The sequence below is a fragment of the Rhea pennata genome, chromosome 11, assembly GCF_028389875.1.
Source record: "Rhea pennata isolate bPtePen1 chromosome 11, bPtePen1.pri, whole genome shotgun sequence".
NCBI lineage: Eukaryota > Metazoa > Chordata > Aves > Rheiformes > Rheidae > Rhea > Rhea pennata.
Genome location: NC_084673.1, coordinates 21,236,160 through 21,252,027, shown reverse-complemented (window position 1 = coordinate 21,252,027; position 15,868 = coordinate 21,236,160). Strand labels below are relative to the sequence as shown.

General features: G+C 42.5%; 1 protein-coding gene across 3 annotated transcripts in view; it reads right to left on the bottom strand.

Moving 5' to 3' along the window:
• Positions 1–15,868, bottom strand: part of LOC134145130 (ligand of Numb protein X 2-like) — a 28,746-nt gene that overhangs the window by 4,818 nt on the left and 8,060 nt on the right. For all 3 annotated transcript variants that reach the window (XM_062584332.1, XM_062584333.1, XM_062584334.1), the window contains exons 2-8: positions 13,341–13,800; positions 10,501–10,727; positions 8,889–9,085; positions 7,318–7,686; positions 4,563–4,742; positions 2,859–3,033; positions 2,460–2,670 (exon numbers count right to left, since the gene is read on the bottom strand). In XM_062584332.1, the coding sequence (XP_062440316.1) occupies positions 2,460–2,670; positions 2,859–3,033; positions 4,563–4,742; positions 7,318–7,686; positions 8,889–9,085; positions 10,501–10,727; positions 13,341–13,729 (1,748 nt within the window). In that variant the 5' untranslated portion in view covers positions 13,730–13,800. The remainder of the gene's footprint in view (positions 1–2,459; positions 2,671–2,858; positions 3,034–4,562; positions 4,743–7,317; positions 7,687–8,888; positions 9,086–10,500; positions 10,728–13,340; positions 13,801–15,868) is intronic.

The following is a 15,868-nucleotide window of genomic DNA, read 5'->3' as shown; positions in this document are numbered from 1 at the left end:
ATTACAAGATAAAAACACAAGAAAACCAACAGCCACCCGATTCTTTACAGCCAACTACTAGTTGCTTGAGGTTAGAGAGAAAAATATGACTATGCTGTCCCTGTTACAGAGATTTTTAGATCTTCATTGGAAGGATCTGGCACTGGCCATAGTCAGACACAGGCAGAAGATGGTTACTGATCCAAGCTTACGTGCCAAATGCTGTAAAGGTTAAAGTAGCCTTAGGAGCACAGAATGTTTTTCGTTACAGAGACGTGTGACCCCGCTGCTTCCGTTACTTCCTCTTCTACCCATCATCCCAAGACAGACAGAGGACTTGGGCTTCAGTCTCTCCCCTGAAACCCTTCAGCAGCATTAGTCCTGCAGTTCTCCAGCATGGTCTATAGGGACTCTGCCTTATAAACCTACAGTTCAGACACCGCAGGCTAGCTACTAAGTGAGCCAAGATGCCAGGTGGTATTTAACAATAAACACAAATACAAGAATAAAGGGTAGACCACAAGGAATATTTCTGTTGAGCAAAACAACCGGTGCTGAGGAGCGAGGTCTGTGCTCTGTCCATGCTCCTCTCTCCAACAGCACATTCCTGATCCAAACTAACATGCTAACATAAAGGCACCCGAAACATTTTAAGGTAACAAGCAAAAGGTGCCACTTCAGTTTAAGGAGTTGCCAGTAATATTAAAAATTTTTTTTTTTAATCTGATCATGCCAGCTACTTGGTCAAATAATGTAAATACCTTGCTTAGCTGAAAAAGGCAGAGAGCTGTTTCTTAGTGGCTTTAGAGAAATCATTCTACAGAGGACCAGTGAGCTACTACTGTGAGCAGACTGGAAAATTAGTGAGGAAGTGTATGACAGAATTAAAACCATATTTATTACTGAAAACAAGAAAGTTGTTAGACTCCAAAATGAAATAACCTTGCTCTGTGCCTTTGAAACACCCTCACACCCACCAAAAAAAAAAAAAAAAAAAAAAAAAAAAAAAAAAAAGCCAGGCATAGCAATGCAGATGCCTGCATTCAGGTGTGTGCAGGAAAGGAAGAGCAAGAGCAGAAGATGCTTCTGAAATCATCGTGCCTTGCTTCAGTAGAAAGGGATAGCAACAGCCAAAGGAAGAGGAGCCAACATTAACACCAGTCGCAGTATTTCAAGCAACGTATTACGTAGCAGGTAGCGTCACAGTCTATTCTCAAAATGAAGGCAGATGAGCGATGAGCAGAGACTGTGGCGAGGTTGCAAGCCACCAGACCCCCAGATAAACAGGAAAAGGGAAGAGAGGGAAAAGCACAGCGAGTTGATGCCTCACTGTACTTCACCGCAGTAGCGCCCATGAGGAAACCAACAGCAGCCAAAGGCTGAGGGCTGGTACTCAGGTTTGGGTTATCCAGGTGCAACCTGGACTAGTTCATACCAGGCCTGTGCAGAACAGCTGGGCCCATTCCCTGGGAGAAAAGAGGAACCTGGTAGGGCTGCACTGAATACAAGCCAAGCTACAGTGGCTTGAGACACAAAAGCTACCTTTCTTGGGCTGTTTCGTTTAGCATTTACAGGCTGCTAGGTAACGAGGGTAACGTAACAGCGGCTTCGTTAGTTTTGTTCTTTCAGGTGCCTCAAGAAAAGAGGCTGTAAATAATCCAAGCCTCTAGCATGAGGGTTTGGCTTTAGCGTTCTCGTGTGCATCTCCCACACCTTTTCCAGTTAGCTGGAACTGCAGCAGACTACCTTTCAAGGCCAAATACATCTCAAAGAAACTGCAAAAGTGAGCAAAATAGAGGTTCACCTCTAAAGCATGAATTTGGCTCCTTTCCCGAGAAATCTCCAACATTGTCACGTGGAACTTAGCACAGATTTTAGCAGTAACGTGGCGAGTCTACAGTCTAATGCTCTGCAACAGGAAAACCTCAACTGTTGAGAAGCATTTCTGCTTTATGTTACAGATTACAGAATTAAAACAACCAATAAGAATTAGATTGAAAGACTGCCTTCCCCTAAATGAGGTGATTAGATTATTGACTATAAAACAGTACAGACACTGGCCTCTTTTGCAATCCAGAAGAGCCACAGAGATTTCAGTCAATGATATTGTAGCAGGGATTGCTTCTGCAATGACTACACTTCTAGTCAGTGCCTCAAATGCCATAATCTATAATTCTCATTCTCTGTATTCTCTTCTCTTAGAGGAAATGTTTTCAGGGAATTCTGAAATAGGGTTACTATCTAGTAGAAATGAGGGAACGACGGGTCACCCAGTGAAAAGCAGTGGAAGTTCCTTATGCCATTCATGGTACCATGATCTCATTGACCAACAAGGATTCCCACTGCATTAGCTAAAGGAGAATATCAGTGACTTTTAATGGCTTTCAAGATAACCATATGACGTAACTCATCTTTAGCGTTTGGGTAAAAGTCAACTCTGACTGAACAGATCTCTCCACGCGGTCACTGAGCAAGCATACCTAGGCAGTCCGAGCCACGTGATCCAGAGGGGAGACCAACCAAATCCTTGCTCTTTGATGTCCAAGGATGGATCTGTTGAGTCTGATGCAAGGATTTCCAAGGCTTTCAGTACTACTGAGTGGGAAGCTGCATTAGATTTCAACGCTGAGACAGCTTCATAGTAGTTTAGGTGAGTCAAATCAATGCCATTTATGCTCAGAAGTACATCACCTGTTGATTCAATAAGATAGGATGACTACAGCCACACAGATTTATGCATTTTTGCTAAGAACTCCATTTCTGCCTCTAGGTCTCACATCGACACTGAAGTGAAGTTAAACAGAGCTCTAAGTCTGACTTTCATTTAAAAACAGTTCCTAACGTATAACGGGCAGCTAAGGGTCTGAGAGCCTCCTTACCTCGCTTGATTCTGCCATCCCTGAAGAGGCATCCGATGGGCTGTACACTCGTTACATATATAGGGAGCTTGTTTTTGTTATCCCTTCCACCTCCAATCGTTATCCCCAACGATTCCTTTGGTTCCTTTTTTACTGAAACTGTCTTCTCATGACTTATGTATCCCTGAGGTAGGTCCTACAAAGACAAGACAAAATTCATTTATCCATCTATGCAATTAGCATGAGAAGGCCAAAGCTGGAAGAAAATAACACCACCTTGCATCTTTAAGCCAGAACTTTTCAGTAATGTTACCAGAGAGCAAAGCCAGCTTCTGTTGTATTTGCTCTGTGCGGAAAAACCATCCTGTATTCCCAACGCGATACCATCATAACCAAGGGACTGCTGTTTGGGAAACGATGCCAGTCTCCTAATGATTCCACATCCATTCGCTGCAGAAAGATGCTCACTCAGAGCAGAATTGTTTTGTTCTGAGAAACAAACTACCAATTCATTTCAAGGTCATTCACACCCAGTGACCAACCTTTCTCCAACTACTAATAAACTGGGATGGATTAGGATCAGTAACTCGTATTACCTATCCTCTGTCATTTTGCTTCTCATGCATGTCATGAAGGAGCACATTAAAGATTAGCTCTGCTTTTATTAGAATGACCAAGTTCTGCTTGTCAAACCCAATATGACAGAAATGAATAAAGCAAAGTCAACTAGGAGATACGTTTTCCAGATGCAATACACAAAACAAAGGTCAAAACTTGAAGATGGTCATGAGGATGGCTGGCATCCTTACATAGCTAAATTAAAGTTTCTAGTATTATGTGAAGGTTAAATAGAGGTTCACTTTTTCCCCATACTGATTTGCAAACAATTGCAGATGCAGCCAACATTGGAGGCAGAAGTAGGCCAACACTGACTGACTTATTTTTTTTTTTTTTAAATAAGTTCTTAGTTTTTTGTTAAACTAATCTTTGAGAGACTGAAGAATCTTTATTTCCTAGATTTTAGTGAAAGTACAACTGTATTCTACTGCTGTAGAAACTACCTACAACTGTGTTTTAATATTTAAATCAAGGAACTGCACTCCAGCTACTTCGGTCAGTCACTAATCCGCAGCAGACACTTAAACACAGTTTCTAGGCAGCGAGTTTTCTCAAAGGGTAGTTTTAAACATAGAGCAAACTTCCATTAGTACAACAGACTGGCAATTCTCTTCTTGCTCACACTGTTTCCTATGACATACAAACAGGTGATAGAAGCAGCACTGAAAGCGTAGCAGCATTTTAGTTTGACTTGCATAGTTCCCACTTCTGTCCCATAAAACTACCTAGCTCCAAACTGTAAATGCAAGTTTATACCATTGTGCAGTACTCTGAAAGCACGGCGTTTGATGGCTGTTGAGAACTGAGTCCCGTGGCGGTGCCATTAGAATCCTGGAAGTTAGATTTCCATAGGCCTTTACAAATGAGAAGAGATTAAACATTTGTTCCACATCAAGATTGGAGACGTTTGAATAGCTATTTCCATGTTTTCCCCTAAAAATTGTATTTCATGTGGTTCTCTTGCACCAAACATGTACTGCTTTTCAATAGTTAAGGGAGAAAAGGAGCTTCTGAGAAGTCATATACGAGAAATTACTATCAGAGCTAAAGTAATTGATCTGTTAGACCAAGAATAGTAAGCGCTTTTGCCTTTATTAGGAAGTTTACCTTCTGGTAGGTAGATTTTCGTCTATAATGATTCTGATCGAGTCTTCTTCGATGGTGCACTGGGCTTCCTCCATTGCTGCTGCTACTGCTGTTGTTCGATGTGCTGCCATCTTCAACAGAGTCCGACAGCTGTACACTCAGCTGCCTTAGGACTACAAAGTTCACTCTTGATTCACTGGTCTGCCAGAAGAAGCAAAAAAGAGGTGTCTGAAACCATTAGAGGGCAAAGTCCCATCATGGTTCATGAAGTACCTTAGAAAGTAGTTTAGCCTCATGACTTTTACGTAATGTTTCCGAAAGCTGTCCACTGTGGCTTCGTCTTTATGAAAAGGTATACATGGTATGTGCACCACACCAATCCATAAAAGGGGCTCCTTAAAAAGCAGTGCTAATTAAAGTTTTGTCTTCATAGGAATTTCTTAGTTAAACTCAAGGAGGTTCAAAAACATTCGAAGTTAGGGACAGCCCCATTGTTTTGGCGGAGAGAGAAAGAAGGTCAGACATTAGGTTCTACGAAGGGTTTGAAACAGGGCTACGCAACGTGTGATGTTCTTGTGATAGTTCTTGTGAAGAGCTGCACAAGCCTATGGTGACTGAAGAAATTAGTAAACAATTGTCAGAAATAGATGCAGAGGCAGGCTTCACTTCTGCCTCCCTCCGCTGCAGACAAACAGGAGAAAGTGGCAGGAGATGATTAATTCCTCCACTTCAGGACCAAAAACAAACTAGTGTTTTATTCTGTGCTACAAGACGAACAGAGTTAAAACGCTTGCTGGCTCACAATCTAAGAACTGGATACCTTTTCTTTGACTGAAAAGAGACTTGTTAAAGCTGTTTGCCTCCCAGCTTACGTACCACGTGTACTGTTCAACAGCTCGCTCTTTTTTTTTTTCTCCCCCCTCCCCAAGAATCACCTGAAGACATGACCTTTTGTTCAAGATCGTTGTCAATTAAACACTTCACCAGCTGTAGGCCTGCCCCTGGCAGAACTACAGGGGAAGTATCCACTATTGTTATTGCTCATGTAACGTGGTTTGCTCGTCTAGATAATGTGACAAAACCTCACTGCGAAGGACTCTATTTCGCTCAGACGTATATGCTTACTTATGACATCTGCTACCACAGATGAGAAAACTAGTTGCTACTCTCACTTCTCACCATGCCCATTCCCTTGGTGCCACAGCACCTCACAGCACTGAATCCTATAACCTGGGAAGAAGACTACACCAGCTGATACAGGGGTCTTTTTTGTTGTTATTAGTATAGGAAAGCTTTGTTTTCTGGAAAGCAGTTTAAAACCTTCACACCTCAAAAGTCAGTCCACGTGGGACATTTTTTCCCCCTCAGACAATAGTTGACACACATCCATGCCTTCATAAAATACATTGTAAACACTGTATTTTAAGAGGAGGATTCACCCTCTCCCTTCACCTAGGGGATACCAAACTGCATGTATAGTACCTATGAGCAGGTATGTATGTTAGGTTTTTTTTTTTTAATATATGTGCTATAGGTGCAAATGGTACCTCACAATACAAGTATAAAGGAGCTCCTTTCCTCAAATGGTTTACAATCCAAATTAAACCAAGAATTTTAATTAGAACTCAGAAGAACAGATGATGTTTGGAAGACCATCACAGTTTTATAAAACATCACTTTAAAAGGAATTTAATCCCCAAATCCGCTGAAGCCAATTCTGAGACTCTTATTAGTGATTTCTGTGGGATCAAGATGGATTTGCTCACGTAAGACTAACACTTGCACACCAGGAAAGAAATATATTAGCACTTAATGGGATGTGAACAAAATTCTAATGGATTATAGTATCGAATCACATGTATACTGGAACCCTGCTCTTTCTCTCGTATTTTCCCACCCCTCTGCACTCCTCTGCTGATTACCAGGAAGAGAACTGGCTCTCCCTCGCTCTGCTGACCTCAGATCCTTTCCAGGATATAAACAGTATGTAACGAGATGTATTGTGTCCAGATTTTTAGATTAAAAACAGAAACTGGAGGTAACTACCTAGGAAGAAAAAGAATTTAAAACCAACCTACAAGAAGTCTGCTACACCTCTAGCAATCCTTACTCCTTAAATCAAAATTCCTTGCCCAATCCCTTCACTAAGATGTTTGCAACGTTGCAGCAAGAACATATCCCTATTACACAGGAAAAGAATACTGTGCTACTTCCCTTTCGGTATTTTAGAAGGTTTTTAGTCCAAGTGGCCTTGTTGCTCTCTAGACTCCTTTACCAAATACAGTTTAAGTAGGAAATCTTAAGAGGGATTCAAATAAATGAAAATGGTTCTGTGCTGTGCTGCCAGCCTATCAGATCTCCCTGCTAACATCTTTAGTTTGACTAGCTGAAATGAAGCACAGAAAGCTCTCCTGGTATCTCATGTTTGTTGCATGCATCTTCAGTACCTGCAAATATTTATTCTGCAAGAAAGGCTCCAAACACCTCGCTACAAAGGAGATCCAGTTGCCTTAGCTGAACTTAAGTGTCATGAGCAACTGCCTCACTTCAGATTTGTCAGAGCTGAGTCATGATAGATTCCCACTCTTCATGTTTATCTTCATTTGGAAGCAGTGCTTCCCACACATCTGCAGGGAAGTCACTTTCCCAAAGAGATATTTAAGGGAATGCTATTTGCTCCAGCATGTTCTGTTAGCCCCTAGGTCAGAACAGGAGCCCTGCTATCAGTGCAGACAGCTGCAGAGTCATCAGACACCTCTGCCACGGTATAAATTACCTGGATGATCTGTGCAGCAGTCTCGGGTGTTCCTTGTCTCAGGTCCTGGCCATTTATGGACAGCACTCTGTCATTTCGGCTCAGCTTTCCATTTTTGGCTGCCAAACCTCCCTCTAACAGATCTAGAATAAAAATTCCTGCCTCATCCGTCTTCCTGATGAGTTTGATCCCCAAGGGTTCGGATCGGTCTCTCTTTACCAAGGTAACATGGATCACTTCCCGATTTGGGGCAGAACTGGAATCCTGCTGTACAGTCTTACTGGAAAAACCCTTCTCCTGCAGGACCATGAGGTGAAGAACAGGGCCAGGGTGGCGCAGAAAGGAGACTGCTTGACAGTGAGTCACACTGCTAATGTTGACACCATTCACCTAGAAAGACAAACAAACCAGAGTCACTGATCAGAACCAAGATAATTTAGACGCTTTTTGCAGTGCAGAACATCACAGTTGGAGACAGGATGTACAACACCCTATTCAATGCATGACTGAAGCAGCTGCCTCTGGTGCACGTTAGAAAGCAAAGTTAGAAAAGAATGCAGAAGAAAACAGATTAAGATCAACCGACAGTGATGGTGAATTGCTGAGTACAGAAAAGAGACAGGACAACTCACACAGCTTACAAATCTGTAAGTGCAAAATATTAAAAATCACAACCTCCACCCCATGGCAATGCAGAACTGCTTTCCACTAATTTCCAGTATTCAGTACACTCTTGCTGGAGAAGACTCAAGTTGGAGATTTCCCATCCGCACTTGGAATAGTGTTCCATAGTCTACAGAACTTCTAAAATCATCAGTCTCGTCATGCCTTTACCAGGGTGATTTGGAGAAGCTACTTTTTGTTTAGATTGTTGTCACATACAATTCTATACAGTCCCCCTTTAGGATGTTAATAGGGCTACTAAGTGTGGGAACCTGCTCTATTTACAGTCCAGTCAAGGTTGAGACACGCGCAGTTTGACTGGATAAAATGGAAGTTACGCTACTGGTCTGAGAAACACAATCTCTTGAGTTGATCTGCCATGTGTGTGGGGCTGCTGGTCATTACTGCAGTCCAACAGAATAATTAGGTCTTGACTGCTTGTCAAACGGTCAAGCAGCCATAGCCAGGAGGTTTTAACAGTCCTCATCATGTGTTGGCCTTACTGCTGTACGCCAGCTTGTCACCTCAAGTAGCCCACTGCAATGTAGCATAATGCCAGGTTAATCTGGAAACTGAATCTGGCTGTGGATCAGCTTTGCTATGAGTTCGGTGCTCTTTATTACTCACATGATGCTGACTTTAAGCCATAAGGTCTTAAACTTTGGACCTGCCCCTCGAGGAAACGCAGCTTAGGCAACATAGTAGAGCAAGGCAACTAGAAGATTGTCCAGCTAGAGCAGAGTTCGTTGGAAAGAAGTGGTGCCACTGGCTGAAATTTATCAGACAGTTCTTATTTTACAAAAAGTGGCCTAAATCTCAAAAGGCTGTGGTACAAGGTAAATAAAAAGGTAATTTTTATTTATTTACAAAGTAAATAAAATTCATCTGTCAAGAGACGAGCAATGAGACTATCGGGGGATTTTACATACCTCAAGAATATGGTCTCCCGGTGCTATTCTTCCATCTGCAGCAACAACAGAATGCCGCAAGACTTCCTGAACAACAATGTTTCCTAGGGGGGTATCCTTACCCCCTACTATCCTCATCCCCAGATCTTCCTCAGGGTCTTCTCGGTGAATCTCAATCGTGCTCGTTTCAGCCACGAGACTAGCTCGCTGGGGAAGGTCTGGTTGTGAAAACGTAAGAGGGAAAAAAAACAACACGTGAATAGAACCTTCCCTCATTCAGTAAACACCACGAGATTTGCAACACTGGCAGGCTGTGTTCAAAATTAGCGTTTGGATGGAGAGGAGAGGAAAGCAGTTATAAGGAGAAGAAAGAATAGGTCCGATTAAAAATTGAAAGCCCCTATTTCTGCACTGCTTCTCCAGAATGTTTCCCTTCTTTTTCTATCTTATTGCAAATTTAAACTGTTTCATTGCTATTTCTTAAGTTTTATTATAGGGCATTCTGTATGTTTCACTTATTTAGAGATGCACTTTTCCTGTGGAGACAGCTAGAAGTCCCCTGCCATAGGCCCAACAAGCAACAAATCCCCAAATTCCACGATCTCCAGCAGAAAAGGGGACTGATAAGCTTTAGCTGGTGCTATTGAAGAGAGCTGCCTGCGATAGAGTCACGGCAATTTCCCTTCTCTGTCTTCCCTTCCTCCTGCTTCCCCATCCTGCCACCACAAGACAGGCATAATGTTTACCTATTTCACAGCATTCGGAAGACTAAGCAAAGCTCCTCCGATGCTTTGAAGCTGAAAGCTGTCGTTAGCAAATCACATTAAATCTACCGGCACTACAGCATTTGGGCAGGCCCAACGCCAGTCAAGGTGAGCTGCAGTTGTCACAGAGATATAAAAAAATTGCCCCGAGTATACTTGGGAAAAACTCCAACAGAGAATTAAACTGACCGAACGCGTTAACTCTGGCACAGGCACAGCAGCAAACTCCCAGCTGCAGCATCTGCGCACACGGACATTGAGACCAGCTTTGAAACAAGGCATCAAGATTTCCAAGCTGCTGACTTCTAACAGGGATTGAGACAAGTGATTTGTTCTGAAGCGGAGACAGTCACTTTTATCTGGAAGGGTTTCATAACTATCAATACAAAAATTAGGTTAGGCTATAAAAAAAACCCACTTGCTTATTACCATTAGGAGGAACTGATCACTCCAGGAAACAGAATGTATATTTAACTTTTTTAAACAAGACTAAGAAGAAGCTGGAGCTATTCCTAATTACTAATTATTTGGCCTCTTCAAGCGTTTTACGCCACGCTCCCTTTTGAGAGAGGCTGCTTTTGTTTCTTTACTTTATTTGCAGTATTCTTTTGTTGTGAGATGCTCTGAACTATTCTGAACAGTTTTGTGCTTGCGAGCAGGTCTTGCGACACGTGATGCACCTGAATACACCTTTCTGCTGTTCAAGGACAAGCTGAGGAAAGAGATCTGCCCCTATTGGTACTGATGGCTAAACAGCACTGAGGATACCTAAGAATATTGGAGACACTTCAAAAACTGACATATATGAAATAATTATTTATATGACATAAAAAGGCAGTTACATAACTGCATTTCTCTATTAAACTCACCTTCTTCGGTCTCTTCAAAAGCTGGATTAACCAGTCCAGGCTCCGCAGTCCCTAGTGATACCACCGCAGCTGCAGAGCTTTCTGCTACAAGCGACGATCCTCCGCTTGGTACCTCGGGATCCTTGGGTGTATTTGCTTCCACTTTGGCAGGGAGATCTTCCTTCCCTTTGGGAAAGGGATTCTTTTTCCGCTCTAGTTCAGCTTTATATTTCTTGAAACCCGGACACCTAGAGAAAGATTGTCTGTGACTGTAAGCAGATGGTCTCTGCCTGTGCGGTTAACTCAGCACACACGCAAGCTCTGACTGACAAACGTACGCGAAGAAGCGCGTTCAAGATCTCGCCATCCGCACAGCTTGCATCACAGATGTTAATATTCATTCTCCTTTGACCTTCATCTTCTGTTTCTAATACTATCAGTTTAAAAGTGGAATTCTTATTCACTTACTTTCAAAATTACTAAACAAATTAGTTCAAAAAGGGGATGGAATGGGAAGAGCAGTTTTCCTTGCTAAATATTTACCAGACAAGCCACCAGCGAAGACAAAAATACACCCTTTGAAACACAAACAAATACTCAGGTCAGCTCTAAAAGTGCAGAACATGAACTATACCTTTATCCAAAGGAAGTGACTCACATTTCAAGGTCAGCCTTGAATTAGGCTTTGTTTTAACAAATCAGTAACATGCAACAACAGCAACCAAGGCTAGCTTGCTTATTTTTTTGCTGAACAAGACCTGACCTCAAATGAAGCTCTATCACCAGTCCGCCCAAATGATGGCTCTACCTGATTGTGGGCAATTTATGAAAGTTTGCACGCCTATTGACTATTCCCCTCATAAAGGTCCAAGAAGTAATTCAATATTCAACAAAATATCGTGTGCAATTATATTATAGCCAACCTATCTCAGCAAAAATGGAGGAGGAAAAGCAAGCTCTTATCGGGAGTAAAAAGAACAGTAATAAAAAAGGTGGCATGTGAGGCAAGTCATGAATGCAAAAGCATCACTTCCAGAGACCTGAGTAATACTGGGTGGTTACTAGAGTCACATTTAAAATTAAACTATTTACATTCTGGCTAAACAAGTCTCACTGTGCTGGTTCTGCTTTATTCCTGATATATTTTTTTTTTCTAAGCATTAACATGGCCCTAAAACTTACAGACAAGAGCTGATCAATCCACTTGTGAACATCCCTCTTATAAATGTGGAGAAATGTTATTCTTGCAAAGAACAGAGAAAAATCCTTCAAGGAAGCAAGTTCCTAGATTGCTTCTTATTCCCTCAAGCCTCCTGCTATCAGTTAATTTCACATAAAACTAAAAAACAAGACAATTCTGCCACCCAAGTCCCATTATGGTTTCTACCTAGGCTCAGTAGGCTCAGGTGAAACTTGCTTTGTAGAGCACCCCCTCCCCAAGGGGGTGCAACGACCCATGAAAGGTATAAGAGAAGGACACAGTTTCCAGCAAGGTCTGAAGTGTAAACATTTCAGGGTGCCTCCCTCTTCTGTGTTTGACTTCCACGTCAGAGGGATTAGCAAGCGACAGAAAAAATTATGGATGCCAGGGTAGATCCACAGCGGGGAGAGGAAGGCCTCTGCCCCCGTCACTTCTTTAGCGTAGGCACGTCCCTTTGGCACAGGGGACGGCGCCAGCAACGCAGCAGAGGAGCAACTGCAAGGCTGGCCAGCCCTGTCCCTGTAGACTAATGCTTGGCAACAGGAAAGCTGTACAGTTAGCTAAAGAAAAAGGAGATTATAAGCACTCACAGACTAGGAGGAAGGAGTACCTAAGTGTCTTCCCTCTTCAAGAGGCTCCATGGCTCTAACATGAACTCTCAGCTTGTGGGTACTGAAGGCAAGCAGGACTCAAAAGGATACATGCTTGTCTGGAACTGCAAAAACATCCTAACCATAACTTACCTGCATACTAGCTGACTTTTTTTTAAAATACGGTTTTCCCACAAGAAACTACAACACAGCTGAAGGGAAACAAGGCTACTGCATTCCTCATTACACACCAACAAAATACACTGGCAAAGCAGCACTGCTTCTGCTCGCAGTACTGCAGCTTGCACTTAGCTCCCTTTCCAGCAATCATTAACGAGGAACAAATGTTCTTCAAGTGCCAGGGCAAGAGCTGTCACCTGCATTTCTTTTAAAGCTACAAAGTTCGGCCTGCCACTAGCAAAATCAGCAGTGGAAGCACCAAAACACATCTCTGCTGCAAAATGCAAGTTTGGGGGGGGGGTCTCTCTTCTTCCACAGAAGGAAAAAAATACATATTTTTTCAGTTGCTTCTTTTTCTCAGTGAAAGAAAGAGGGAAGATAATGGAATTTTAAGTAGGTGATTCAGCAACTGCATAATGTGCAGCTTGGAGGGACTTACATTATTTGGATCAAAGACTCACGTATTGCACATCTTAATTGGACCAATTAAACTGGCAACACTGCATGATCCCTTGCCTCCAGAGTGTTGACTTAGTGCCTGCCTTTCTTCTCTGGGCAAGTGAAACGAGGAATAAGCATGTTTATAACAACTTTCAAAGATTCAGGTGCCCCAGATCAGGACACACACATTTACATACATTTGATAGGTTTTGAATCCATGAACAACTTGCAGCCAAGTAGGGAAGCACTTCCTTAGCACATTCGAGCTACACGTACGTGCACACAAATTATGTTGTCTTCACCCACCCACCTTTCTGGCCTCACCCTCTGGTGCCCCATTTCGCCCCAGTTTAACAACTCTCTTGCGAATGGATCTTTCTGTTCAAACGCAAAACAGACACGGACAGCATTAAACATGGAGTAGGAATATTACGGAAATGGCTAGGCACCTGTTCTGCAAGTGAGCTTCTAGTTCGCACCGCTGCATCGTCTGCTGACAGTCTGCCTTGAAAGGACAGAGGACAACCAGCTTATCCAACAGGTTTCGCACTAGGAGGCTGGACTTGTGGCACTGCTGGAAAGAGAGTTTTTTGCGATCCATCGGGCAGAAGTTGTACTCCTGCATGAAGTTCTCGAGGCACTTGAAACAGTACGTGTGTCCACAGGGGGTGTCCATAGGTTGCAGCAGAGGCTGAAGGCAGATATGGCAGATGAGTTCATCGTCCACGTCATCTTGGAAGTTATAGAGATGATTGTCAGGCAAGAGGTGGAACTGGCCACAGTCGCTGCAGAGTTCGCTGGTGTGGGACGCGGGTTCTCCTGCTACAGGGTCAGCCATGGTACCAGCATCAGGTGCTCCTGGGCCAGCAGGAAGGAAGTCTGTCACGCAGTTGCTGTCAGACAGTTCCTCTAATGAGAGGAGGAGAAAGATTTCCAGCTGTCACGTCTAAATCTAGTCAATTTAATATTAAACTGTATTCCTACCTTAAGCTCCCCCCCCCCCAGCATCTTCACCCCCACCAACCTACCTTAGAGCTCTTCCTTCCAGCACAACCCTATGAATGATCAACCCAGGCAACAGCTAATTCCAGGTCCTCATTCAGCAAAATGTTCAAGCACGTGAGTAAACTGAAGCCTAAATTTCTTTACATGCAACAGTGACTCTGACTAGATAAAACCCTGCCAAACATACAAACTAGAAAAACTGAAACAAAAGTTGTATGTTCTTGAGGGAGAACAACCCAGAGGAGAGGAGGACGGGATGGGGGAGAGAAAATAACCAAGACGGTCATTTTTCAGACTGACAGTTTTCCTACATAGCTTTCCAGATGATACGGAATTTTACTCATTTTAAAAATATGTATGGTGAGTTATCTGCCTGGGGACTTCTGGTTGTCTGGATTTTTGTTTTGTTTTGTGTTTTGAGTGAGGGGAAAGAGGAAAAAAAAAAGAGGAAGAAGTTTTTAAAAGGAAACTTAAAAAAACATCTAAACCACGTTTCCTTCCTCTTAAGCCCACTCCTTCTGAAAAAGAAAACATTTAATTTTAACAAAGACTGCATTGTTCCCAACTCATCCATGCATAAGTTCACTCACTGAAGCAAATTTCCTATGGAAGGACTAAAGCCTTCTAAGAACAAAGGAGATGCAAAAAACAGTCTGTGTCATAGTTTGTTGTAATGTAACACAGGCTTGAATTTCAGCAGATTTTTTTCAGTTAGCGAAAGTAAGATAAGGCACAAGCTAAATTCTTTGCATTTACCTCTATACTGATTTTAATTCAAGTGTCTCCAGCCCCATCCAATTTGAATCTTGCCTCTTATAATCAAATATAAAACTCACCTGAGCTTGCTAGCAGATGACTTTGCAAGCACAGGCAGTACCATAGGAAAGGAAAAAAAAAATCTTCTAACATGAAAAAACTGCAAAATGAAATGGAAAGTGTTGGAGAGATGACATGGAAGACGCCTGAAAACAACAGCTCTGTCTGGAACAGGTAAAAGCCCGAACAAGAGCGAACGCTGGTCTGCGCCGGTGCCTGGCATACAGCAGCAATTCTGGAGGAGGGCAGGCCAGAACAATAAGATAGTGAGAATGTCAAGAAAAAATTAGTCATGGGTTTCTAACAAAAAAAATAAATACATCATTCCACTTCAATTAATTGTCAAGCGTAAGTCAGCTATTTAATTAAAGGGATAACGTATCACCCAAAGAAATAAAAAAGCCATTTTATGGGTGGGTTTTTGTTTGTTTTTTTTTAAACCTAGACATAGAAACTTTTCACTTCAAAAGAGTAAAACGTTATTGTCCAGGTTCCAGGTGGGTGCAGGGCACGAGCTGTTTGCTTCTCCTCCCTCTTGCTACGGTGCCACAAAGGCATCTTCCCCTCGAGGAAGGCACTCACACGGGATGGACAGCCCTCGGTCTCCCATGTGGATCTATTCTTTAACTCCTCTGCCACGGACTCAGCGCTCCCCAAAAGAGAAAGCCGTCAGAAGCATATTTCAGGGTGAAAAAGCGCCAACAGCACGCAAGCAAATAAAGCAGATGCTTCTGCGCCCTGCTGTCAAAAAAATAATAATAATAAAAAAATCACTGTTCTTTGGTACCTACCTCTACCTGGAGCCGACTCCAACATCTCTGTATCTTAAAAAACATCGCTCTTTGATCTTAAATTATCTTATGAGCTAAAAGGCACCATTTCGACATTAGGCAGTGACTTAACAGCACTTACCAGTTCTAATCAATGAGCTCAGTGCCAGCACCTGAAGAAACGCCAGGCTTTCAAGGCAAACCCTACCAATAACAAACACTCGTGCTTTGGGTCAGAGTGTTGGCATAAGATTTTGGTAGGAGATTAAACAAACGCAGATTCTCAGCGAAAACAAACCCTACGGTAATTTTGATGATAAACTATTTTAATACAGGGCTTTTCCCATATATTTACTAAGTTCATTTCCCACTCTGTGCTTAAAGGT